Genomic DNA, 26,079 nt, shown 5'->3' with positions numbered 1-26,079 from the left:
GTAACACATGGAATTACAGAATAAAGGTACTCCGCATATAAATTTAGGCGCAGGCATTTGCCACCACATTTTTGTTGGTGCAAATGGTCAAGCCTAAATTTATGAGAAATCATAATGCTTAAGTGATTATTCTATAAATCACGCCAAACTTTAGGCGCAGCTTATAGACTAAAGCTTAAGTGGGGGGGTTCAGTGCTGCTTTTTAGGCGCCATTTACTGACTCTAGTCCGTGATTTGTCTACTGCATTGCTGAACAAAACTTTGTTGTTACACTTGTGTTAGGAAGCTATTTACTAACCCATCAGTGCACAGCTCTTATGCAAGTTTTCTACATCAACTCCTTAAGTGGTTAGATCTCAAGGGAAAGGGAAATATGTATTGTATATGAGCTTGTGTTACTGCTGAGAAGGCAAGAGCCTAAATCTGAATAATAAATGAATGCACATCCCTACTGTTCACTAATGATCCATGTGAGCTGTCTTTATTTCTGACTCATAATGAATTATTTACATTTTTATAACAGAGAAAAAACTGTCATGGCCATATTAGAAGAAAAACAAAAATGTAAAAAAAAAAAAAAAACCTAGGTTGATCACAAGGAAAAAAAAGATATTATTCTGAGAACAACAAATTGTTGGGATTATACTGTAAAAAATCAAGTTGTATAAAATTGTGTTTTAATTTGCAGTAGCACTGGTAGCCAGAAGCATCATTAAAGAAAAAGGCAAAACAAGGAGGAATAACTGGAATTAGCAGCAAGTTTTCAGGTTATTTAAATGGAAAATCAAATGTTGCTGTTCACCTCTCCTTTTTTTTAACTTACCAGACTTATCCATCTACTCAGTGCACATACTAATTCTGCAGTTAGTGAAATATTATGTTTTAATTAGATTCTATATCTTTTTTTCCAAGAAGGTATCACATTTTTTTTAAAACTCTATGATACTTTTGGCTAATAATATTAGTTGGTTTCAAGAGGTTTCAATTAATATCCTTATTATGTACTGAAACTACCTAATATAATAATTTGTACCTCAAGATTCTCTGGCTGGCTGGCTGGCTGGGTTCGTAACATCCTGACGTCAGCTTGCCTCCAGCGTTTCCTTCCCTCTCACTGTCCCGCCCTCGTGTAAAGACAAAATGACGTCAGAGGAGGGCGGGACACTGAAAGGGAAGGAAACGCTGGAGGCGAGCTGATGTCAGGATTTTACGAACCCAAGTGAAGGAAACAGAACATGGATGGGAGGACAGTGCAGGGCACAGGACAATCGCTGGACATGGATGGGAGGACAGAATCGCTGAACATCGAGGGGAGGGGAGGGACCGGCAGGGCAGAGGAGAATCGATGGACATGGATGGGATGGGAGGAGAGGAGAGAATCGCGGAACACGGATGGGAGGGCAGGGCAGAGGAGAATCGCTGGACATGGAGGGAATGAGAGGCGAGGGGAGAATCACGGGACATGGATGGGAGGGCAGGGCAGAGGAGACTCGCTGGACATGGAGGGGAGGGGAGGCGTGGGGGGGGGAGAATCGCGGGACACGGATGGGAGGGCAGGGCAGAGGAGAATCGCTGGACATGGAGGGGAGGGCAGAATCGCGGGGCATGGAGGGGAGGGCAGGACAGAGGAGAATCGCTGGACATGGAGGGGAGGCCAGAATCGCGGGCACGGAGGGGAGGGCAGGGAAGAAGAGAATCGCGGGACATGGAGGGGAGGCCAGAATCCTGGGATACGGAGGAGAGGGCAGGGAAGGGGAGAATCTCTGGACATGGAGGTGAGGACAGAATCGCAGGACACAGAGGGGACGGCAGGGCAGAGGAGAATCGCTGGAAATGGAGGGGAGGCCAGAATCGCGGGACACGGAGGGGACAGCAGGGCAGAGTAGAATCGCTGCACATAGAGAGGAGGTCAGAATCACGGGACACAGAGGGTATGGGAGGGGAGGGAAGAATCGCTGGACATGGAGGGGAGGGCAGGGGAGAGAGGAGAAATCGCTTAGACGAGAGCCTTCCTAGGGCCCGTTTCATTTTTTACGAAACAGGCTTTGTTGCACTAGTATTGTTATATAATACACTCTGGCGCTTATTTTCAAAGACTATAGACATCTCAAAAGGCCAAAATGGACGTCCATGTGCTTGAAACGCCCAAATCCCTATTTTGCAAAGGCAGGATTTGGCTGTCTGACACTGCCATATAGCAAAGGGGAGTGCTGTGGGCAGGTTTTGGGTAGGATTAGAAAGGGCCCAAAATCAGGACATCCAACAACGATTACCAAACTGAAGGTAGTGTCCAAGTTCAAATCCCATTGCTGCTGCTTGTGATCTTGGGCAAGTCACTTAACCCTCCATTGCCTCAGGTACAAACTTAGGTGTGAGTCCTTCAGGGACAAGGAAATACCCAGTGTAGCTGAATGTAACTCATCTTGCGCTACTACTGAAAAAGGTGGAACAAAATCAAAATAAATAAATAGTGATATCTGTTTCAATCATATCTAGAGTACAAAAAGGTGCTCTGATTAATCAGCTGGCCACTGGAAGGATTAAGGCATGACACCTCCATAATCCCCAGTGGTTGCTGGCCCCTTCCCTCTCCCCTGAAAGTGAAACTGGAAGGAATACTAGGCTCTGTTACAGCTTCAGCTATTATTTATTTATTTATTTCATTTCAATTCTAGCCACATTTTCCCATCAAAATCGAGTTCAATGTGGCTAACAGATTATTATATCAACAATACAAATCAGGTTCAATGTATCTAACATATTATTAAACTAACAATACAAATTAGTCAGTGAATAGATCAGTATAAAAGACCTGTAGGGTTGAATTAAACAATGATTAAATAGACTGTGATAATTAATTTGAAAGAATAACATTATAAAGTGAAAAAGAATGGAAATGGACACTTTACGTTAGTATAAAAAATGGACATGGACACTTTGTGTTAGGATTCTTCCTTATTGGAGGGTCCATCAGTAAAAAAAATTCTTAAAAAGAAAGATTTTCAAAGATTTCCAGAAGTTCAAATAATTATGCTCTCATCTTACAAGTTTCGGAACAGAGTTCCACCGTTTGGTACATTGGTAGTAACATAGTAAATGACGGCAGATAAGGACCTGTACGGTCCATCCAGTCTACCCAAAAATATAAACTCATTTACATGGTATGTGATACTTTATATGTATACCCGAGTTTAATTTGTCCTTGCCTTTCTTAGAGAACAGACCATAGAAGTCTACCCAGCACTATTTTTGTACTAAGTTCTGACGCTAACCTTGAAGACCCTTAAAATTTACACTCTAGCCTATCTCTATCAATTCAGTCACAATCAGGACATAGACCTTAGAAGTCTGCTCAGCTCCCATTTTGTTTCTCAATTACCAGCGTCGCCACCCAATCTCCGCTAAGATTCCACGGAACCATTCCTTCTATACAGGATTCCTTTGTATTTATCCCACGCATGTTTGAATTCCATTACCGTTTTCATCTCCAACACCTCCCGCGGGAGGGCATTCCACATATCCACCAACCTCTCCGTGAAAAAATACTTCCTGACATTAGTCCTGAGTCTGCCCCCTTTCAACCTCAATTCATGTCCTCAAGTTCTACCGCCTTCCCGTCTCTGGAAAAGGTTCATTTGTGGATTAATACCGTTAAAATATTTGAACGTCTGTATCATGTCACCCGTTTCTCCTTTCCTCTAAGGTACAAATGTTCAGGTCAGCAAGTCTCTCCTCGTACGGTTTGCAGCACAAATCCCAAACCATTTTTGTAGCTTTTCTTTACACCGCTTCCAGTCTTTTTACATCTTTAGCAAGATACAACTTCCAAAACTGAACACAATACTCCAAGTGGGGCCTCACCAACGACTTATAGGGGGGCATCAACACCTCTTTTCTTCTGCTGGTTATGCCCCTCTCTACACAGCCTAGCATCCTGTGAAACCCTGCTGTGAAAGATGACTTATATATTACTTTTCTGCAACTAGGATAATGGAGAATTAAATAGTCTCTGGAACCAGGAAGAGAGTTATGTAAGGGTAGATTAAAGGTTGCATATGGGTATTCTGAACAGAGTAACATACAGATCTGAGAAGTAGTCTAGTGGTTAGCACAGTGGTGTGTAAACCAAGGGCTCCAGGTTCAAATCGCACCTTAACTGTGAGCCCTCCAGAAACAAAAAAATACCTACTGTACCTGGAAGCCTGAAGGAAGGCTATTGAAGTGGTGTACATTCAGGTACAGCAGGGGTTTTTTCTGTTCCTGGAGGACTCAAAATCCCCCCCCCCCCCAAAAAAAAAGAGTTAAGGTGGGATTTGAACCTGGATCCCTTAGTTTACATTCTCTCCCCCCCCCCCCCCCCCCCGGTTCACAATTTGGAAGTTCAAGTTGTAAAATGGCTGTTCATGCGGACATCTCAAACACATGGATGTCCATCTCACGTATTTTCAAACAGGAAATCGCTACATATTTCCCGGTCGAAAATACATGTGAGATGGATGTCCGTTTGAGATGTTCTGACGTGGACCTCTCTATTCTGACTTGGACATCCTTTCAAAAATGCCCTTGTAAGAGCAGTTAAATAGATACAATCTGCCCATTAACTACAAAAAAAACATATTGTGCTGGAGGAATGGCTTAATGGTTGCCACGGCCGGGTCAACCACCACAAAGAACACCAGGGACCCTGGGCTTATGTTGTGCATTTTCACTTAAAAAATGAATAAATAAGTAAATAAAATACATAGCTCCTTTCCTTCTGGATTCAGCCCTCAAGTACTCAGAGTCTGCCAGAACTCCGCAAACGAATCTTTTCTGGAGATGGGAAGGCGGTAGAACGAGAGGACATGAAATGAGATTGAAGGGGGGCAGACTCAGGAAAGATGTCAGGAAGTATTTTTTCACAGAGAGGGTGGTGGACGCTTGGAATGCCCTCCCGCGGGAGGTGGTGGAGATAAAAACGGTAACGGAATTCAAACATGCGTGGGATATGCATAAAGGAATCCTGTGCAGTAGGATTGGATCCTCAGCAGCTTAGCCGAAATTGGGTGGTGGAGCAGGTAGGGGAAGAGGGGTTGGTGGTTGGGAGATGAGGATAGTGGAGGGCAGACTTATACGGTCTGTGCCAGAGCCGGTGATGGGAGGCGGGACTGGTGGTTGGGAGGCGGGAAATACTGCTGGGCAGACTTGTACGGTCTATGCCCTGAAAAAGGCAGGTACAAATCAAGGTAAGGATACACATATGAGTTTATCTTGTTGGGCAGACTGGATGGACTGTGCAGGTCTTTTTCTGCCGTCATCTACTATGTTACTATGTTACTTAGAGCACAAGGTGATCCGTATAGAAGTAGACTAGACTCTGCTCACCAGATGGAGGGATCCAGGGGATTGGCTGGTATACAGGAACACCATTGGTCAGAATCAACAGGGCAGTCTTGCCGGACAAAAATACCACCAAAACATCAGGCAGAAGAGTGGCCAGGAAACAGACTAAGGTCAAGGCTGGGAGAGCACGTTCATATGCAGAAGAAGGCAAACAAGGGTCAGATATCACTGATCAGCAGAAGAAGTACAGCACTTAGAAGTTTGCGAATAAGACTTATCCAGGGCTTACATATGTGTTGCAAGCCAATTAGAGAAACTGCATGCCTAAGAACCAATCAAGCCAGAGTCCATCCTCAGTGGGCCAATTGGGACAATCCACATCATGCGACTAGGAGCCGTATAAAAGGCAGGAAGAGTCATCTACTCATTTTCTATGAGAAAGAAGCTTCCTTGGAGTAAGTGTGTGAGAATGGTTAGAGTAGAGGGCTGAAAGCCAGGATTCAAATCCTTACTTTCCCACTGTCTCTCCTCATGATTGTTGAACAAGATGAAGGATAAGAGGAGACAGTCTGAATTGTGAGGGGAGAGAACATGAAAGGAAAGACGTCATGAAAACCTTGCTGGTGAGTAAGCTCACTTGGAAGGCAGAGAAGTAAGGTAAAATTATGTATCATACCTGATAATTTTCTTTCCCTTAATCATAGCCGATCAATCCATAGACTGGTGGGTTGTGTCCATCTACCAGCAGGTGGAGATAGAGAGCAATCTTTTGCCTCCCTATATGTGGTCATGTGCTGCCGCAAAATTCCCCAGTATGTCGATATCAAAGCTCCATCCGCAGGACTCAGCACTTAGAGAATTACACCCACAAAGAGACACTCTGCTCAGCTCACCACCGCCGAAGCGGGGGAGGGGAAATATTCCAGCGCACCACCGCCGGGGCGGTGGGCGGGAAACCACACCCGCCGAAGCGGGGGGAACTGGCTTATCCTGCTACCGCAACCGCAGGAGGAGCTGGCTTACCCTAACACCGCCGAAGCGGGAGGGATACAAAGCTACCCTACAGCCGCACAAAGCGGGAGGGAGCGCCGGCATAATTTAGTTATCAATCCAGGCTCTGCCGAAACGGGGGAGAGGAAGCAGCAGCTCACTGTAACACAAAATCGTCTCAACTCGAAGAGACTTCAATTGGAAGAACTTGAACACGAAGTCCTCGTGAACAGGAAATGAAGACTGAACTTGCACCTGAAATATAACCAGAACACAAACAATACAGATATCTGGGAGGGGCTATGGATTGATCGGCTATGATTAAGGAAAAGAAAATTATCAGGTATGATACATAATTTTACCTTCCCTATCATCAAGCTGATCAATCCATAGACTGGTGGGATGCACCGAAGCAGTACTCACCCAGGGCGGGACATGGAAATCCCTGAACGCAACACTGAAGCCCCAAACTGGGCCTCGGCCCGAGCTGCCACATCCAAGCGGTAAAGTCGTGAGAAGGTATGAGCCGACGACCAAGTAGCCGCTCTGCAAATCTCTTCCAAGGAGACAGATCTGGACTCCGCCATCGAGGCTGCTTGTGCTCTAGTAGAGTGTGCCTTCAGCTGAATAGGCGGAATCTTCCCCGCCGCCACATAAGCTGACGCGATCGTCTCCTTGACCCAACGTGCCACTGTAGGCTTAGATGCCTGCAGACCCCTACGAGGGCCTGCGAACAGCACGAACAGATGATCCGACTTCCGGAAATCATTGGTCACTTCCAAGTATCTGATGATGACCCGTCTAACATCCAGGTATTTGAGCGCAGGGTAATCCTCTGGGTAATCCTCCCTACGAAAGGAGGGTAGGTAAAGCTGCTGATTCACATGGAATCGAGAAACAGTCTTGGGCAGGAAGGAAGGCACTGGGCGAATCGATACTCCTGCCTCAGTGAATCGCAGGAACGGTTCTCTACACGAGAGCGCCTGAAGCTCGGAAACTCTTCTGGCTGATGTGATAGCCACCAGGAAGACTGCTTTCAACGTCAGGTCCTTCAGCGATGCCCTTGGCAAGGGCTCGAAGGGCGGCTTCTGCAAGGTCCATAGTACCAGATTGAGATTCCACGTAGGCACTATCGAGTGCAGAGGGGGGCGCAGGTGATTAACTCCTTTGAGAAAGCGTACCACATCCGGCTGTGAAGCCAGGGAAGCCCCCTTCAGATGACCCCTGAAGCAAGCTAGAGCCGCCACCTGGACTTTCAGCGAGCTGAGCGACAGGCCTTTCTCTAGCCCCTCTTGCAGGAACGCCAACACTGAAGATATTGGAGCAGTGAAGGGCGATATAGAGCCTGCCTCGCACCATGACTCAAAGGTACGCCAAACCCTGGCATAAGTGGTGGAAGTAGAGCACTTCCTCGCTCTCAGCATAGTGGCGATGACCTTGTCTGAGAAGCCCTTCTTCCTCAGCCGCTTCCGCTCAAGAGCCAGGCCGTAAGACCAAAGGGGGAGGGATCCTCCATCACCACGGGTCCCTGATGTAAGAGGGCCCGCTCTGCTGGCAGCCGCAGAGGGCCGTCCACCGAGAGTCTGACTAAGTCCACATACCAGGGACGTCTGGGCCAATCCGGACCCACCAGGATCACCCGGCCCAGATGCTTTGCCACCCGGCCTAGTACCCTGCCCATCATGGACCAGGGCGGGAACACATAGAGAAGCTCCTGTGCCGGCCACTGCTGGAGAAGAGCATCGACTCCCAGAGATCGAGGGTCCCGTCCTCTGCTGAAAAAAAGCGGCACTTGGCAATTAGCCGAGGACACCATCAGATCAAGGCTCGGCCGGCCCCAGCGTTTCGTGATGTCAAAGAACGCCCGAGCAGACAGTTGCCACTCTCCGGGATACAAGGTATGGCGACTGAGAAAGTCCGCCTTGACATTCATGACTCCCGCAATGTGGGCCGCCGACAGCTGTTCCAGATTCGCTTCCGCCCACAGGCATAGCTTCATGGCCTCCTTGGCTAGAGGGGCGCTCCTGGTACCTCCCTGCCGATTGACATAGGCCACAGCCGTGGCATTGTCCGACAGGACCCGTACAGGCCTCAGCACCAGTACCGGGAGAAACTCTAGAAGCGCCAACCGAATGGCTCGGAGCTCCAGGAGGTTGATGGACCATTTCGTCTCTGCAGGAGGCCAGAGCCCCTGCGCTGTCCGTCCCAGGCAGTGGGCTCCCCAGCCCGTCAAGCAGGCGTCCGTCGTGACGACAACCCACTCCGGGGTCGTAAGAGGCATTCCTGCGGACAGCTTACCTGGCCTCAGCCACCAGCTCAGCGCCTTTCGCACCGCTGGATCCAAAGGAAGGCATACGGCGTAATCCTCCGAGACTGGAGTCCACCGCCGCAGAAGAGAGTGCTGTAGTGGTCTCATATGAGCCCTGGCCCAGGGCACTACCTCCATCGTGGCCGTCATGGAGCCCAACAGCTGCACATAGTCCCAAGCCCGAAGAGTACAGGAGGCTAGGAACTGGCCCACCTGGGTCTGAAGCTTGACGCTCGGGTTGTCCGGCAGGAACACTCTGCCCACTTGGGTGTCGAATCGAACTCCCAGATACTCCAGGGACTGAGTCGGGCGCAGCTGGCTTTTCTCCCAGTTGATGATCCATCCCAGGGAGCTCAGAAGAGCAATGACCCTGTCTGAGCTCTCCCGCACTCCACATAGGAAGGGGCTCGGATCAGCCAGTCGTCCAGATAGGGATGGACTTGCAATCCCTCCTTGCGGAGAAAGGCCGCGATGACCACCATTACTTTGGAGGAGGTCCGCGGAGCCGTAGCCAACCCGAACGGGAGGGCTCTGAACTGGAAGTGTCGGCCCAGCACTGCAAAGCGCAGAAAGCGCTGATGAGGCGGCCAGATGGGAATATGTAGGTAAGCTTCCTTGATGTCCAGGGAGGCCAGGAATTCTCCCATTTTCACCGCAGCTATTACGGAGCGGAGGGTCTCCATCCGGAAGTGCCGAACTTTCAAGGCCTGATTGACTCCCTTGAGGTCGAGAATAGGCCGAGCAGATCCTTCTTTCTTTGGCACCACAAAGTAAATGGAGTAGAGCCCCTTGCCAAGCTGATCTATTGGCACCGGGACCACCGCACCCAGGCGGATCAGGTTGCTCAAAGTCTGCTGTACAGCAGCTGCTTTGACCTGAGACTTGCAAGGAGAGTTTACAAACCCGTCTCTTAGGGGTCGGCAGAACTCTAGCTTGTAGCTGTCTCTGATGACTTCCAGAACCCAAGCGTCTGAAGTTACCCTGGTCCACTTGCCCAGAAACGAGGACAACCTTCCTCCTATCTGCACTGGGCCATGGACCAGGTCCCCGTCATTGGGTAAGCGACCCTGGGGGCGGGCTGGAGGATGAACCTCTGGGATGGCGGTCCCTACGAAAGAAATGCTGCTTGGGGGAGAAGTTCTTTTTGAAGGAAGCGGAGGCAGAGAAGGCCGACTTGCCCGGGCGATACCGACAGGCTTCCTGGAATCGGCCCTTAGAGGAACCAGGACGGGCACTGCCGGCCCGAGTCCTGACCTCCGGCTACCTCTTGCCCTTGGACGTGCCAAGCTCCGTCACGATCTTGTCCAGCTCGTCCCCAAAGAGCAGCTTGCCTTTAAAAGGCAACTTGGCTAGGCGAGATTTAGAGGCATGGTCAGCAGATCAGTGCTTAAGCCAGAGCCACCGCCGCGCAGAGACAGTCTGAGCCATGCCCTTGGCCAAGGCTCTCAAAACATCATACAGCAAGTCTGCCAAGTAGGCCAAACCCGACTCCAGGATCGGCCATTCCGCCCTCCAGGAAGGGTCCAAGGGGGAAGCCCGCTGCAAAACAGTCAGGCACGCCCTAGCCACGTAGGAGCCGCAAACTGAGGCTTGCAAACTCAGAGCGGCCGCCTCAAAGGACGACTTTAAGGCCGCCTCCATTCTCCTGTCTTGGGCGTCCTTCAGGGCAGTGCCACCTTCCACCGGCAGCGCCGTTTTCTTAGTCACGGCAGTGATTAAGGAATCTACCGTGGGCCAGACAAAGGCTTCCCGTTCCCCCTCAGGAAAGGGGTACAGACGGGACATAGCCATGGCTACTTTCAGGCTCGCCTCAGGGGCATCCCATTGCGCTGAAATTAAGGTCTGCATGGCTTCATGAACGTGGAAGGTTCTAGGCGGGTGCTTAGTTCCCAGCATAATGGCGGAGCCAGTAGAGGCTGAGAGAGAGTCTTCCTCCGGAGAGGCAATCTTCAAAATGCTCATGGCCTGCATAAGCAGGTTGGGCAAATCCTCTGAGCGAAAAAGCCGCGCTGCAGAGGGGTCGTCCGCTCCATCCAAGCGAGAATCAGTCTCTTCCATCGATTCCGCTAAGGATCTCTGGGAGAACTCAGATACGCTGCCGTCATCCACATCAGAGGAGACCAAGTCCCCCGAGGGTGGAAGATCCACCCGAGGGCGCTTAAGCATAGAGGCCTCATCACACCGATCAGAGAGGTGGGCAGGGGCAGTGTTCTGCATAAGAAAGGTTTGATGCAGCAGCAAAATGAACTCAGGGGAGAAACCCCCCAGTCTATGCATTTCTGCAGCCTGTGCCGCGGCCCTAGAGGCGCCCTCCATCTGCGCCCCCAGTAGCGGGGGAGAGGCGTGTTGCGCGTCCAAAATGGCGTCCGGCGTGAAACTCCAAGAAGGAGCCGCGCGGGAAGAAGGGCGTTTTAATTTTGCCAACTTCTTACTGTCGCCCGATTCAAGGGCGACCAAGCTGTTAACGTCTCCCATCTCAAGGGCGGCCCAAGAAGAAGCCGACTGAGCCTCGTGGCCGGTCACGACCGGGAGGGCGGCCAGCGGGGGATGGGCACCTAAGGCGGGAAAGGCCGCCGCGCTGGAGGAAAGACCGGTGAACTCTCCCGGTTCCGAAAGGGCGACTCTACCTTCGATCCTCCCGCTTCCCCGCTAGGCGCGCGAACGCGTTCCGGGGAGCGTCTTTTCACGCCCTTGCCATCCGAGGCCATAGCCACGTGGAGACCGTTCAGGGAACCCCCTGCCCGCTAGTAAAAGGTAAAAATTACCTGCTTCTTGCTCCGAGCAGCGACGACTTGTTCCAGTGAGCAGCTGCAAAAGGACGTCCTTTTTGAACGTTTAAAAAATTTTTTTTTTTTAACGGAGCCAGCGGGAGGGGGAGAAAAGGAGGGACCTGGCACCACCAGGTTTGCACTTGCTCACAAAGAGCCCTCAACCCCAGGTACTCAACAAAATCTAAACAATTAGGCTTGGAGACCTAGCCAGAGCTGCTGCTGTGTGACCACACACCTGCTGAGATAGAGAACATACTGGGGAATTTCCGGCAGCACATGACCACATATAGGGAGGCAAAAGATTGCTCTCTATCTCCACCTGCTGGTAGATGGACACAACCCACCAGTCTATGGATTGATCGGCTTGATGATAGGGAAATGTCATTAAAAATTAATATATAGCACTAAATTAAATATAGATAGCAACAAAAAATAAGGATGTTAAGACAACTTGGAACCACATGTGATATCAGGGCACTAACCTTTGGACCTGAATTCTCTGAGATCACAAAATGTGTTTTCCATCGTGATTAGTCTTGTTGAGCCAGATAATTTAAACAATTTAACATCCAAGAGAGGCTCTTGGCCATTTAAATCGCCTGACGGTGGATAACCAGACAACCAGAAAGTACCACTGAAAATGTTTGGTTAGCACCCAAGCAGAAATGGATTATTTTAGGGACATTCCAGGGGTAGAGTCAGCACCTGGGTGATTAAGTAAATGATGAATATCGTACTTAACCGGATATGTTTTTACTCTCCCCATTTACAAAGAAATTCAATGCCGGAATCCAGACGTGCTGGGGATAATGCTGGCAGTGGTCAGCAAAACACTGATCACCATTGCTTGAATATCAGACAACTAGCTCACCATACTCCACCAGCTGCCTACACTGAGATATGTTCCAGGCAACCTTAGGAAAGGAGAGACGAGGAAGCAAAGTGAGAAATTTAGCTACTTTCCCAAATTCAATCAAGCAATGGATGGCAGAGAAGACCTGGATAGCCTGTCTAGCCTGCCGAACAAAAGAATGGCTAGGATATACCACATCTACATACATGTCTTGACTGTCCACGCCTTGGTAAGAGTTGAGCTCAAAGAAGTATTTCCAGATTGGGCCATTGCGCTCCAAGGGCAATCCCCTCAATAATCACCTTGATGCAGCATTGTGGGGAAATGTGCAAATTCGCATTTGCAAACATTCTATCTTCTGGAATAAATGGGCTAAAGCTGGTATCTGGCGCTTAAGAGACATTACTAAGAGAAATGGTTTTTGTTTAATTTCAGATTTACAGCATTAGTATGGTCTCCCACCTCAACTGGCCTTTCAATTTGTGAAACTGAAACAATGTCTGCTTCACTCTTTATGGAAGTGCTCTCTTCGATTTTACTTCATTTGATCCTGAGGTGATTCTCTTTTTGCAATCTGTGGGGCATACTAAACATGTTATTTCACAAATCTATAAACATCTTATTTGCTATCATTATCATTAACTATGGCCATCCAAGGAATATAGGAAGTGGATACGAAAAACTCCTTTACCGAAGCTCAATGGTCTCACTATCGGTTAAAGATTAATTGTTGAATAGAAGCAGAACACACAGGTGAGTGTGTGAGTGTACTGCATCTATTCAACAATTACTCTATTTTGTCTCTCATAAGGCCATTTGGACTCATAAGGCCATTTGGACTCCGGTTCAACAACCTGCTACTCAGCCAAGTGTGACACCTTTATGTTGGAGCTGTCAGAGCTCTTAAGGTACTCATCAGCATATGATTTTTGGCTGTCCCAATTTGAATTCCTACTGGACTGGAATATGGGAGATTATTTGTCATCTATTACCCATAGAAATTTCATTATCATATGAGATAGTGATTTTTCGATCTCTGAAGTTTCTATCTGACTTGTCTAATGATCAACAAAAGTCGCACAATATCCTGTTTGTGGTAGCAATAAAAACTGTCTTGCCACACTGGAAAGACAGTTCATCCATATCATTACATCAGTGGTGGAATCATATCTGCCAAATTGCTAAGTATGAGATTTATCTAGCGGAACAGTGGGAAGCAATATCTAGATATCATCAAGTGTGGTCTCCTTTGACAAATTTTAATGGCGCATGATGACTCTTTGTGTGTTGTTTCTTCTTTGGTGATCGCAGTGTCTAGTCTCTCCTGGAACTGAGGACTTCTGCTATCATAGCATGGAAATTTTTGTATTCATGCTATGTTTTTGCTTGATGGTAATATTGTAGATGTAATATAAATCTCTTGGCTTTGCAATTGTTGTTCATGTTCATGTTAGGATTTGTTGCCCTATTGTTTTTGTTTTGTTTTAAAATCAATAAAGAATATGAGAACTAGAGAACTAACATCTATATATTGCCACTGTGTGGGCTGTTGTAGGAACTTGGGGTAGTTTACTTGAATGTTGATGATGTTCTTTTCTTTTCCCCATTTAGGGATAAATTAAACGATGCATTATCAAAAACTAAATTGTGTTTGCTACTTACTCATGATTGGATGAATTCCAATAGATTAGAAATTAATTTGGTGAAAACTGAAATACATTGCAATTGCCAGCAATACTGAAGTTGGGTCAAGTGTCTTGACTCTGCTCTTACTATGAAGCCTTTTGTAAAATGTCTGATTCAAGATCTTATCTTAATTTGCAATTATGTTGATAATTGAAATGCATTCTGTCTGCTACAGATTTGAGTTGTGCTGCAGACTTTAATTCTTGTTTGGCTGGATTACTGCAATTCCTTGTTCCTTAGTCTGCCTGATCTACACTTAATGCTTTACAATCAGTGGAGAACTGAGCAACTCGGTTGCTTGCAGGGATATCTCATTTCATCATCTAATGCTATTGCTTTCATGCCATTGATTTCAGCCTTCTATTAGTTGCCAGTTGTCTGGTGTGTGAAGCTTAAAGAATTGTGTTTGATTTTCAACGCATTGAAAAGGGAAGTTCCTTTTTACTTTACAAATACCTTAGAATACAGGTAATGACAGATTGTCATGATTCCCTGCTTCAAATTCTTATCAGTTAATTGAAACCTGTACAGATCATTTTCTATTGCTGGACCTTTTCAATGGAACCAGCTTACTGTTGAAGTTAGAACACACATAAATTATTGTACTTTTCAAAAACAGGTAAAAAAATTTGTTTCAGAGAGCATTTGGATAATTTGCTAATACTGACACAGTTTATTTTATAAATGTATATTTTATGTTGATGTATTAAGTATTATTATTTTTGTTTTAATGTTTGTTTTTATATATTTTACGAATGTTTTATTGTATGGTTTATGGTTTATTATATTTGGGGGCTCACTTTTAAAACAGAAAAACATCCAAGAAATGGCATATCAAGCAGCAGAACATCTAAAGTGTATAATCAAATAAAGGGGAAAAACCACCAGAGACCGCTAGTAACTTACGTTCCCAGAGGGGGTGGTTCATGGGCATGACATGGGCGGTATTACCTGATGAATGTTTCCAGCCCATAACAGACAGCAAAATGACTTCCTAGAAGCGAGAAGAAAAACGTCCAGAATTAAACCTGCTTTAAAAGCATCTAGGGTAAGCCAAACCAGTCTTTAGACCCATTTGTGATTTTGCTGAGTTGAACAGTGAAGAGGTGGAAGTGGTCGTTTGCGAGAAAATGTAGAGAATTGCCGAGTGCTTTGTTACCTTTGACTGTTTGTCCCAGTCTGAAACGTTTCACCTTTACATTTCCTGTGTGAGTCCCCCAGCCCTTGATCTGCTGCAGGGCCTATTAGATTCCTCTCTTTTAGCACAGCCCTGTGGTTCACACTTGACATTCAGGGAAAGCTGCTCTGATTGTGGACACAAAGGGCCCTTTGGATATTTCTCTCCCCATATATAACCCCCCCCCCCTTCCCCCAGTTCTGCAATCTCCCTTTCCCAGGGCTTGGCTAGTAGTGTTTAAACCCCATTACCTGTCAGCCTTTCAGAGCAGGATATGAATGCATTTTGTAGAAAATGGAGACACACACTATTGTATGCAAAACTATTTCAACCTAGTATTTCAAAACATTTATACATTAGAGGATAAACAGTGGGGACAGTCCATTGCCCTCACTGAGAGTTGTGCTGCTCCTCATAGAGCCTCTGGAGCAGGGCAACAATCTGAGGCAGAATCTGTCTTTGTGTTCCCATCTCCTGCACCAGTAATTGTCTTTGTGCCGCCAGCTCCTGATGCTGAGACTTGCAGCTGCAGCAGCTGGAGTTGGAGGTCTGAATGGGTGAGCCCACCAGCAGACATGGCAGATGGTGGAGCACTGCCCTCAGCAGCTGTACCTTCCAGCGCAGGTGGGGAGGGGAGCTGGTCTTACACATCTTCCTTCCCCTCCAGTGGGGGCATGTCCCTCCACGGGTCCTCCCCCTCCTCAGCCTCCAGCTGTGAGAAAGGGACTGTCACCTCTCAGAGCCCTGGGTCCAGGACTACTTCCTTCCATACTGCCTCCTGGGCAGACTGTTGTAGATCACACTCATCATGTCCCGGCTGGTCCTGGGCAGGTTGTTGTGCGGCCTGATGTTGGAAGTTGACCTCACTGAGTCCACACTGGTCCTGGGCCAGCTGTTGAGCAGTTGGAGGGTGCCAGGTATGTGTAAAAGGTTTGCAAATAAGGTCAACACATCCTACATGGCTTGCATAATGGTACATAAGAACATAAGAGTAGCCATACTGGGTCCATCTAGCCCAGTATCCTGTTTATTCTATGTAACTTCCTCAAGTGTCCCCTAGTCTTTGTACTTTTGGAACGAGTAAAAAATGAATTTACTTCTACTCATTCTACACCACTCAGGATTTTGTAGACCTCAATCATATCTCTCCTCATCCGTCTCTTTTCCAAGATGAAGAGGCCTAATCTTTAATCATTTTGGGTGCTCTTCTTTGAACCTTTTCTAATTCCGCTATATCTTTTTTGAGATGCGGTGACCAGAACTGAACTCAGTTCTCAAGGTGCGGACTCACCATGGAGCAATACAAAAGCATTATAGTATTTTCGGTCTTATTCACCATCCCTTTCCTAATAATTCCTAGCACCCTGTTTGCTTTTTTTGGCCACCACCACACACTGAGCAGAAGATTTCAGCTTATTCTTTACAATGATACCTAGATCTTTTTCTTGAGCGCTGACCCCCAAGGTGGACACTAGCATCAGGTAACTATGATTTGGATTATTCTTTCCAATGTGTGTCACCTTGCATTTGTACACCTTAAATTTCATCTGCCATTTGTATGCCCAGTCTTCCAATTTCCTAAGGTCTTCCTGCAATATTTCAGTCTGCACATGTTTTAACAATCTTGAAAAGTTTTGAATCATCTGCAAATTTAATCATCTCACTCATCATTATGATTTACACATCATTTATAAATATGTTAAATAGCACTGGTCCCAATACAGATCCTTGCGGCACTCCACTGTTCATCCTCCTCCATTAAGAGAAATGACCATTTAACGCTACCCTCTGATTTCTGTCCAATAACCAATTCCTAATCCAAACCAGAACCTTGCCTCCTATCCCATGACTCTAATTTTCTCAGGAGTCTCTCATGAGGAAATTTATCAAAAGTTGGCACCAATGTCCGGCTTACCGGTCTATAATTTCCCAGATCACCACTAGAACCATTTTTAAAAATCGGCGTCACATTGGCCACCCTCCAATTTTCAGGTACAATAGACAATTTTAACGACAGGTTACATATTACTAACAGCAGATCAGCAATTTCATGCTTGAGTTCTTTGAGTACCCTTGGATGCATGTCATCCGGGCCAGGTGATTTATTACTTTTTAATTTGTCAATTTGGTTCAGTACATCTTCCAGGTTCACTGAGATTTCTTTTAGTTCCTCCGCATCATCACCCTTGAAAACCAATTCTGGTACAGGCAGATCTCTTAAATCTTCTTCCGTAAAGACAAATAGTAAAGAATTCATTCAGTTTCTCCGCTATGGCCTTGTCCTCCCTGAGTGCCCCTTTTGCTCCTTCGTGATCTAACAGTCCCACGGATTCCCTCGCAGGCTTTCTGCTTCTGATATAGTACAGCTGGCTGTCGGGAGGTAGCAACCAAGACAACTGTGAGCAGTTGTCATTACCTGGGGGGCATGACTGAGGTGTGGTACCAATCAGATGACATAGCTGGGAACCATGGAGGCAATCATATCAGTGTTGGCTACGGGCAAGCAGGATGGGTTCTGACACTGCTGGAGGGGCCTGGGAGAGCAGGCACTGGCTGGGAGTTAGTATGGAACTGCACTGCTGGATGGATGGGACCATTGTTACAGTCGTTGTCAGAGATGTGGATGTGTGTACATCCCCATGCCTATGTGTTCTATAGCTGGCTGGGAGATGTCTGGGGACCCTGTGGGAACAGTCCATCCTTCTGGCCACCTCTGCAGGGACCCCCAGGATAACAGCAGTTCCCAGACATTCAGGTGGCAAACCTAGGTTTGGGGGCATCTACCTGTGGAGTACTTATACTAGCAATTCTAAGGCCCTGCACAGCACCACATGACTCATGGCAATAATTTGGGGGTATGCCAGAGGTGGGAGTTTCCATAAGGGGTGGTTGGGGGCCTGCTCTAATGTGGAGATTTCAGGGGCCCCCCAGACTGGTCCTTGAGAGATGTATCACAGAACAGCATAGCAACCTTTGGAGCTGACAATGGTCTATACCAGGGTTGTCCAGCCTCGGTCCTCGAGGGCCGCAATCCAGTCGGGTTTTCAGAATTACCCCAAAGAATATGCATGAGATCTGTTTGCATTCACTGCCTCCATCGTATGCAAATAGATCTCATGCATATTCGATCTCATGCATATTCATTGGAAAAATCCTGAAAACCTGACCTAGCGAGGGCCAAGGTTGGACACCCCTGGTCTACATAATGAGTGGGGGTTAGGGAGCATGAGAGACCAGCCATTTGGGAGGCAACTGATACTGTGAGGGCCCTCTGAGGTCAGTGTACTGTCCTCCTTGCACAATCCTTTGTGAGATATGTGTTTGGCATAGGGGTTAGGGCTGTATGCCCTGAATGCTGGGAACATGGGTTTGTTTCCCACTGTGAGTGTTTGGGGTTGCTGTTTTATTTCCCCTTCCATAGTGGTTGAAATGTGTTACGTAGGTGTGTGTGACATACTGGGCATTTTTGTCTTGCTTGCTGGATGATGCTGTCCAAAGGGCTCCTCCATCCCTTTGTTTCCATGTCATCTCATAGGTTGGAGGTTAGCTGCAACACATTCTAGTAGATATGGGGGTTGTGGGCATACTGAAAGGAGGGTAGGTGCATATTCTGGCCTTGATCGGGGACAGAGATGTTATAGTAGTGCTATGTCTATGGTACTTATGTTGGGCTCTGAGGTGCTTCTGCATGTGCCAGGTTAGGATGAGGTCTTCGCGCCGGACACATCGGTACCAGTGCTGGAGTGACTCTAGGTCCCAGTGAACTCCAAAGCATCTGCAAAACACAAGTTGGTGGAGACAGGGTTCAGGTGATGGACCTTCTTGGCGTCACATACATTATCATTTTGAACAACATACTGTACAATGCTCCTCATACAGACTGACAGATGGGGGGGGGCTCAGAGGATGGGCATGCATTACACCGGCACAGGTGCTGTGTGAGCTGAGGTGGCCATGGAGACAGAGGGTGGCATGGTGGCCTTTTTGTGGAGCATGCACACTATGGAGCATGTGCACTGTTGCTGGGAGGTGGAGATGGGCAGTGGGGTAAAACAGATGTGCCTTTGGGCATCTCAACGTACTTTAATAATCGGTTGACAATGTTCCCATCACTATGTAGGCGTGGGCCAGGATGGGAGGGAGGCTAGGGGGCCCAGATATGGGAAGCTCCTTATTTTAGCATTGCATGGTTAGTGGAGAGAGGGCCCATAATTAGTTGTCACTGGATATTCTGTACATTCTGATTTCAGCAATGTTTTTTTCCCTTTCTTATGAAAAAGCAATAACATGTATTGCAACAACAAAGGGTCCTCAGTGCATGTGATCCTGCCTATGTATGGTGTATGCACATAAGCAGTGCTGTGACCCTGGGGGGCAATACTTCACACTCACCTTTGTAAGCTGCTCCTTATAAATCTGCATGCCCTCATGGGGACATTGTGTGAGGGCAGTTGGTGGTGGTGCTTCATAATTTGTCTCCTGTGCCTGAGGTGCAGGAGGATCAGTAGCCCTGTCTCCTCCACAGGGAAATTTGGTTTCCTTCTCAAAGACATAGAAAAGCACTCTGAAGAATGTTTCTCCACATACAGGGATGCAGGTTTTACATGTGGCGGGAACATCCTGCCATTGCCGCAGACGTTTTTGGGACACGGAGACCAGTATCACCTTTGGACATTTTGCGTAGGGTATTTTTGATTGGTGGAAACATTTATTTCTGAACGTCTAGGAAATTTTCAGAATATGTTCTTTCAAAACTTTTGGGGGGATATTTTCGAATATCGGAAAACTTTAATTTTTTTCTTCTATTATGAACTTCAGTTTTTAAATGTTTTCCAATAAACATTTATTTCTCTATTTGGACATCATCATATCAGAAACGTACCTCTTGATACACTTGCCTTTCTTGACAACATAACAAGGCAGTGTACAGACTAAAATCAGTTAGAAAGGAACTCCAGCATCAAATAAAGAAGTGAAACAAGAGAATAGCAACAAAGAAAAGGGTACGGCCTACCAGTGAAACCAACAAGTGCCAGAGCTGTCAGCTAGTCATTCAGAACAGAGCAGAGGCGTAAGACATCCAGGTCTTTTTCCTTTTGTGAAAGGTAACCTGCTTCAAAGCCTGTGTCCACCAGGCTTTCAATTTCCTTTGTTTTATTTCTAAAGTGGGATCATTGTCAACTTTCAAATAGAAGTCTTTAGCAGTGAGTTGACATTGAATGTCTTTTATATATTTGTCCCTACCCATAATAGCTATAGTATTGTCTTATTGTTCTGCAATGTCAATAGGGCATGGTTCTCATCTGTTGTACCCTGCTCAAAATTATGGATTGAGCAGATAATAAATAAATACAGTCTGTTTATCTATCATCTGTTCCTCTCCCTTTGAGATCATATGTGTTTGTCTCCACCAACTACAACTTCAGATGTAGAACTGAAAAACATGGAGCCTGCAGGAATACATGCGATTGGGCTAGTAGAAAAAAACTTGAGAGAAAAGCACAGAGATGGCTTCTACTTTTACAGAATGCTCCGGAATGTCTTTCCACTCAGTACCACACAGCATCACATGACCCATTCATATGACCCATAAACCTGATTGTCTTCAGAGAAAGTTATGAAAAGAGCATCAATGAACTGGGAAATGACAAAATACTGGACTGCTCTCTCACTCCCGCTCACTTCTTCCAAATATCATCTTCTGAAGTAGGTTTTAATGCTCAACTTAAGTTATTTATGAGGAACTTACAGGGATGTCACTGCCTAAATGCTGCATTTTGTCAGACTCCAGATATTTTATTATTTATTATATTACTTTTAAATAAATGAACCAGCTTCTTTGGTTCATTAAATTTAAAATCTGTAGCAAGAAGAAAACAGTACCACTTTACCAAATAAGTGTTCAAAATTATTGGGGAGAATATCCCATAAGGTATGGGGAGGAATTAACATTATAAAGTTATGCATTTGTTTCTGATTTCAGTTGCATGGTTCTGATGTGCTGGAGTCCTGGCTAGAAAATTGGGACTCCAGCTCCAGATCCCCATCCATGAAGGCAATGTATTCAGATCCAGAAAAGAAGACTGCTGTTACCATGGTGCTACCTGCTAGTCAATGAATAGCACTGAGGATGAACCTTGGAGGAGGCATCCTTTCAGTCCTGAAGTCAGCGAGGATCATCGGAGCTGCCTAGGTACACCATCAGAAGACGGATGGAATAGCAGAGACTGTTGAGGGATTAAAGAACATTTTTTAAAATGAATTATCTTACCATCTGCTCATCTTCTTTGCTTTCCCTAGAGTCCTCTGCTCTTCTTTGGTGAGATGAAGTACGTGCACCTGATGTTCTCCGTTCAGCATCTGTCCCTTCACTAAGCCTCTCGCCATCTGCAAGCAAGATATGGAAGCAAGAGGGTGGTGAGGCTCTGTTCATAATATTCTCCTTTCTAGCTCTGCAACCATGCCAGTACTGTGTCCCTCACACTGTTACCTGCAAATATGGAACCAGATATATCATTTATTCAGATTTTCAGAAACTCTTAAAAAAGAAGATCTGGGGAAAACAAAGAAGTGTGCCAATGTTCTATTGACATATACTGAAATAAAGGAGCATTTAAGAGGAAGAAAGTGAAAATATTGCAAATATTCTACAAAATTAAGAAACCTGTGAAGTTTGTATGCACTGGAATATTACCTAAACTAGCATGAATCAAAGGGTCTTGGATTTGGTATACTGCCTTTCTGTGATACAACCAAATCAGTTTACATCTTTATTATATGCATGTACTTTCTCTGTCTCTAGTGGGCTCATAATCTGTTCATGTACCTGGGGCAATGGAGACTTGCTAAGGGTCACAAGGAGCTGCAGTGGGAACTGCACCCAATTCCCTAGGTTCTCACCCCTCTGCACTTACTATTGTGTCCCCGTCAACATGATGATCAATATCAAGTTATACTGAAATTAAAATATCAAATCCCTTTAATCCTTCAACATTAAAAAAAAAACATGCTCTGTTAGCAGATATTAAGGATAGAAGGTATCAACATGGGCTGCTGTTAAGATGGATTATTTTACTGTTAACTCCAGTTATTAGTAACTGGGTCTCATTGCATAAAGTGGGACCTAGCTAAAATAGCACAAATTAGTGGTAAAATAGCACATCTTAACAGTGGCCTACATTGATTACTACGACCCTAATTCTGCTATGCCTCAGAACAAAGGACAATGCTGCTGCAACTCTAAAAGAGGGTGTCCTCCAATTATCACTGGGGCCCTTTTACAAAGCAGTGGTAAGCCCAACACGGACTTACCGCATGCTATTCTGGGACTACACCAGCTCAACATGGCCAATGGAGATAGTTCCGGGTCGAGCGTGCGCCTTTTCCAGGGAAAAAAGTGAAAACCCCGGAAATGGTTAGCATTGCGGTAACTCGGCAGTAATCGGGCATCACCGTGCACTGCCCGGTAACCGCTGGGTTACCGCAGGGGCCCTTACCGCTGTGCTCCCCACCGCATATCTTACCGCGTGGCCATTTTGGGGGTGGGGGGCTTTTTACACACTATGGTAAAAAGGGCCCTGGCATGCGGGAAAAATAGCCCCCGCTGCTACCGCAGGGCCCTTTTCCCCGCAGCTTGGTAAAAGGACCGCACCATTTCCTATCGTTTTTATGTTGATCTTAGGCATTGCTAACTGCTTTGATCTTCTTTTAGAAAAGGTGGTATATCTAATTTTATAAATAAACATAACATAATACAATCTTAGCTTTTAGCAATGAGGTGTAAGTGTTAGGGTCAGTGGATAAAGAGATGAAAGCTGCAGGACACAACTGGAAAGGAGGTCAACTGATACCACTAGATAATATAGGCCATCTCTGAAGTGTAAAAATAATCTATAAATGCAATATTTACATTCTACCAAATGTTTTATTTTCATTGGGGTGAATATTTCATGGCTTAATATAAACACTAATACCAATGTTTAAAATATTATGTACATTCAACATCGTTATACATATACAACTCCATTTTACATAGAATGTAAGCACTGAAATTGAGACATCCAGGTCAGAACATGCTCAATTTCGGTGGTATTTTAGAAAACGATGCACAGGAGTGCATGTGTATTTGCTGGCATGTACAGCAGAAGCAGCCATTTCATAAATGGCTATGTTGAAAAACTCGATTTGTCTACTAGCAAGCTGATCACCAAAGGTCTTTCTAAAGACCCATACAACAGATCATCACATCACATGCTACCTACTGCACATATCAGCTGTTCTTCCTGGCGTCTGAGACTCAATAAACGACACGTTATTGAGCAAGACTCCTGATGCAGGTCTGACAGCCAAAACACAACAGTTGTGTCGAGTCTTTTCATCAATAAACAAGCTTTTTAAGATTCTTGTCTCCAGGATTTGAATTTCCATGGTCAAACATCCCACTCTCACTTATACTTGAAAAACTGAACAGCAATACCCGACAGCTTCCACGTGGAGTGGGTGGCTCTTAGAAGTGGAAGTGGTGCTTTTTCAACTTTTGAGATGCAAGATTAATTTTGTACCAAGAAAACACAGGAATATGCACTTTTCATAGTATAAATTTGTTCTGCACCCCCGACACAGACAATTCATGCCGAAATAGGACATGTTGGGCCACTGTATAAACTTGGGACATTCAATAACATTTATTATCCTGGTATCCTGGCGGATTCCTGAGTTTTCTTACCACTCCTTTTTTATCTTTGGTATCTGACAGACTTCTCTTCTTATTTGTTTTGCCTAAGTGGCAAACCTTCCAAGTGTAACTGCCCAATTTTAGAAACTAATCGGTAGATGATCAGAAGCAAACACGGGCGCTAGAGGCTATTAGCGCCATACTAGCGCCTGCTTTTGCTACCGCCCCATGATCAGAACCCCAGAGCATGTGAAAAAACATGCCTGCGGGCTCTGAATGCAACTAGCATGCAAATGCATGCTAAACAGGACTCTTAGCGCAAGTAGCATACAAATGAATGCTAAATGTATTCCTCCCCAATGATCAGTGAGCAGCATGCCAAACATTGGCGAGCTGTCCACGGCAAACCCTACGTCAGCTCGGAGCAGGTGTTAGGGTTTGCAGACCAATGGGGAGGAATGGGAAGCCCTGCCCAGCATGCATTTACATGCTAAGAGGCCCCCCATTCCCCCCAATACAACCCCCCCCCCGAAACAGAACCCTGACCCCCAGCCAGCGACATGGGGGCTATAGGTCTGGTAGGTCTATAGCCCCCCTAACCCCCTCTTGCTTCCCCCCCATAAAAAGCCCTGATGGCCCAGAGGGCCGCAAATCAAGCCCCCCTCCAAACCTGGATGTCTAGAGGTCATATTTCCCACCCCCTACCCTTGTTGGAGGAAGGTACATTCCATCCTCTTCCAGCAGCGCTGCCTTGAAAATGGAGGTGCCCAGCCCTGCACCAGTGCATACTGGGATATGCTGGGCGGGTCTTCACACCATAAAAGTGAGACCTTGTATGGTGTGAAGCTCCACCCAGCGCATCCCAGGATGCACTGGGCAGGGCTGGGCACTGCCATTTTTAAGGCAGCACTGCTGAAAGAGGGAGTGTACCTCCCTCCTCCAACAAAGGTACGGGGGGGGGGGGAAAGAGGCCTGCTATACCACCAAGTTTGGGGGGGGGATTTGATTTGTGGCCCACTGGGCCACCAGAGCTTTTATTAAGAGGATGCAAGGGGGAGTTAGGGGGACTGGAGACCCACCGTATCTCCAGCCCCCCCCCCCCCCAAACTTGTGTAAGGGTGGTTGGAGGGACTGGAGATCCACCAGACCTCCAGCTCCCGTGTCGCTGGCTCGGAGTGGGGGTTCGGTGGGGGCACTAGGCCACCAGGGCCATGCTGTTTGGTGTCTGGTGGTCCCACGGCCTCCAGCCCCTATGTTTGACAGGTCTGGGCTTTTGACAGCCCAGACCTGTCAAACAAGTGCAGGAGGATTGTGCCTGATCCTCCCACACTTTACCTTATGATCACAAATAATAGTGCATATAAATCTGCATGCTATTATCTCTGATCATAGGGGCGGTAAAGCCCCGCACTGTTCCAGCGCTATTTTTAAAGCGCTGTTTGGTTCAGTGTGGGGCTTTTGATCATCTGAGCATAAGTGCTGCTAATTAAGAAATAAAGCTGCAGTTTTAATTTGATTTCATTTTGGAGGATGAAATAAACTATGTGAGATTAAGGAGTATGATTCTTTTAATCTGTCATGTAAAGCCCTGGCCCAATCTACCACTCTTTGAAAACCTATACATCCCTTTGAGCTGTAAAATGCAACATGGACATTTTTCCCCATACATAGATATTCCTTTTGTAAAATAAAGAATATATGTAGATTTTAGTCCTACCCAAGCCATGCCTCCTTGAAATCGCTGCATGGTGTGGACCTCCACATGTAAATAGTCACTTTCTAACAAAGTGGACTTGGTCCTCAAAAGTTTATGCCTTAATAAATTGGTTAATCTATAAGGTGCCACCTGCCTCTTGCAATTTTATTTTTCATTTTGTCCAATTGTGACAAAACCTATATCATCCGCAGTGACAGAACCTACATCATCCGCAGCTAGACTATTTGTTCTAAAGTCACAGAATATGTATGTTGAGGTCTGCTTTGAAATGGGGTAAGGATGTTCACTATGAATGCATTTATATAAGAACATAAAGAGTAACCATACTGAGTGAGACCAATGGTCCATCTAGCCCAATATCCTGTTTTCCAAACAGTGGCCAAGCCAGGTTATAAAGTACCTGGCAGAAACCCAAATCGTGGCAACACTCCATACTACAAATCCCAGGGCAAGCAGTTGATTCCAATGTCTGTCTCAATAGCAGACTATGGACTTTCCTCCAGGAATTTGTCCAAACGTTTTTTAAACCCAGACACACTAACCGCTGTTACCACATCCTCCAGCAAAGAGATCCAGAGCTT

General features: G+C 46.2%; 1 protein-coding gene across 1 annotated transcript in view; it reads right to left on the bottom strand.

Annotated features, from left to right (window-relative positions):
- B4GALNT4 (beta-1,4-N-acetyl-galactosaminyltransferase 4) overlaps positions 1 to 26,079 on the bottom strand; it is a 577,155-nt gene that overhangs the window by 303,918 nt on the left and 247,158 nt on the right. Inside the window, exon 2 of the mRNA XM_030202455.1 lies at positions 21,379 to 21,494. Within this exon, the coding sequence (XP_030058315.1) occupies positions 21,379 to 21,494 (116 nt within the window). The remainder of the gene's footprint in view (positions 1 to 21,378; positions 21,495 to 26,079) is intronic.

The sequence above is a fragment of the Microcaecilia unicolor genome, chromosome 4, assembly GCF_901765095.1.
Source record: "Microcaecilia unicolor chromosome 4, aMicUni1.1, whole genome shotgun sequence".
Lineage (NCBI taxonomy): Eukaryota > Metazoa > Chordata > Amphibia > Gymnophiona > Siphonopidae > Microcaecilia > Microcaecilia unicolor.
The sequence above is the reverse complement of the archived record's forward strand: the minus strand, read 5'-3'. Positions and strand labels throughout refer to the sequence as shown.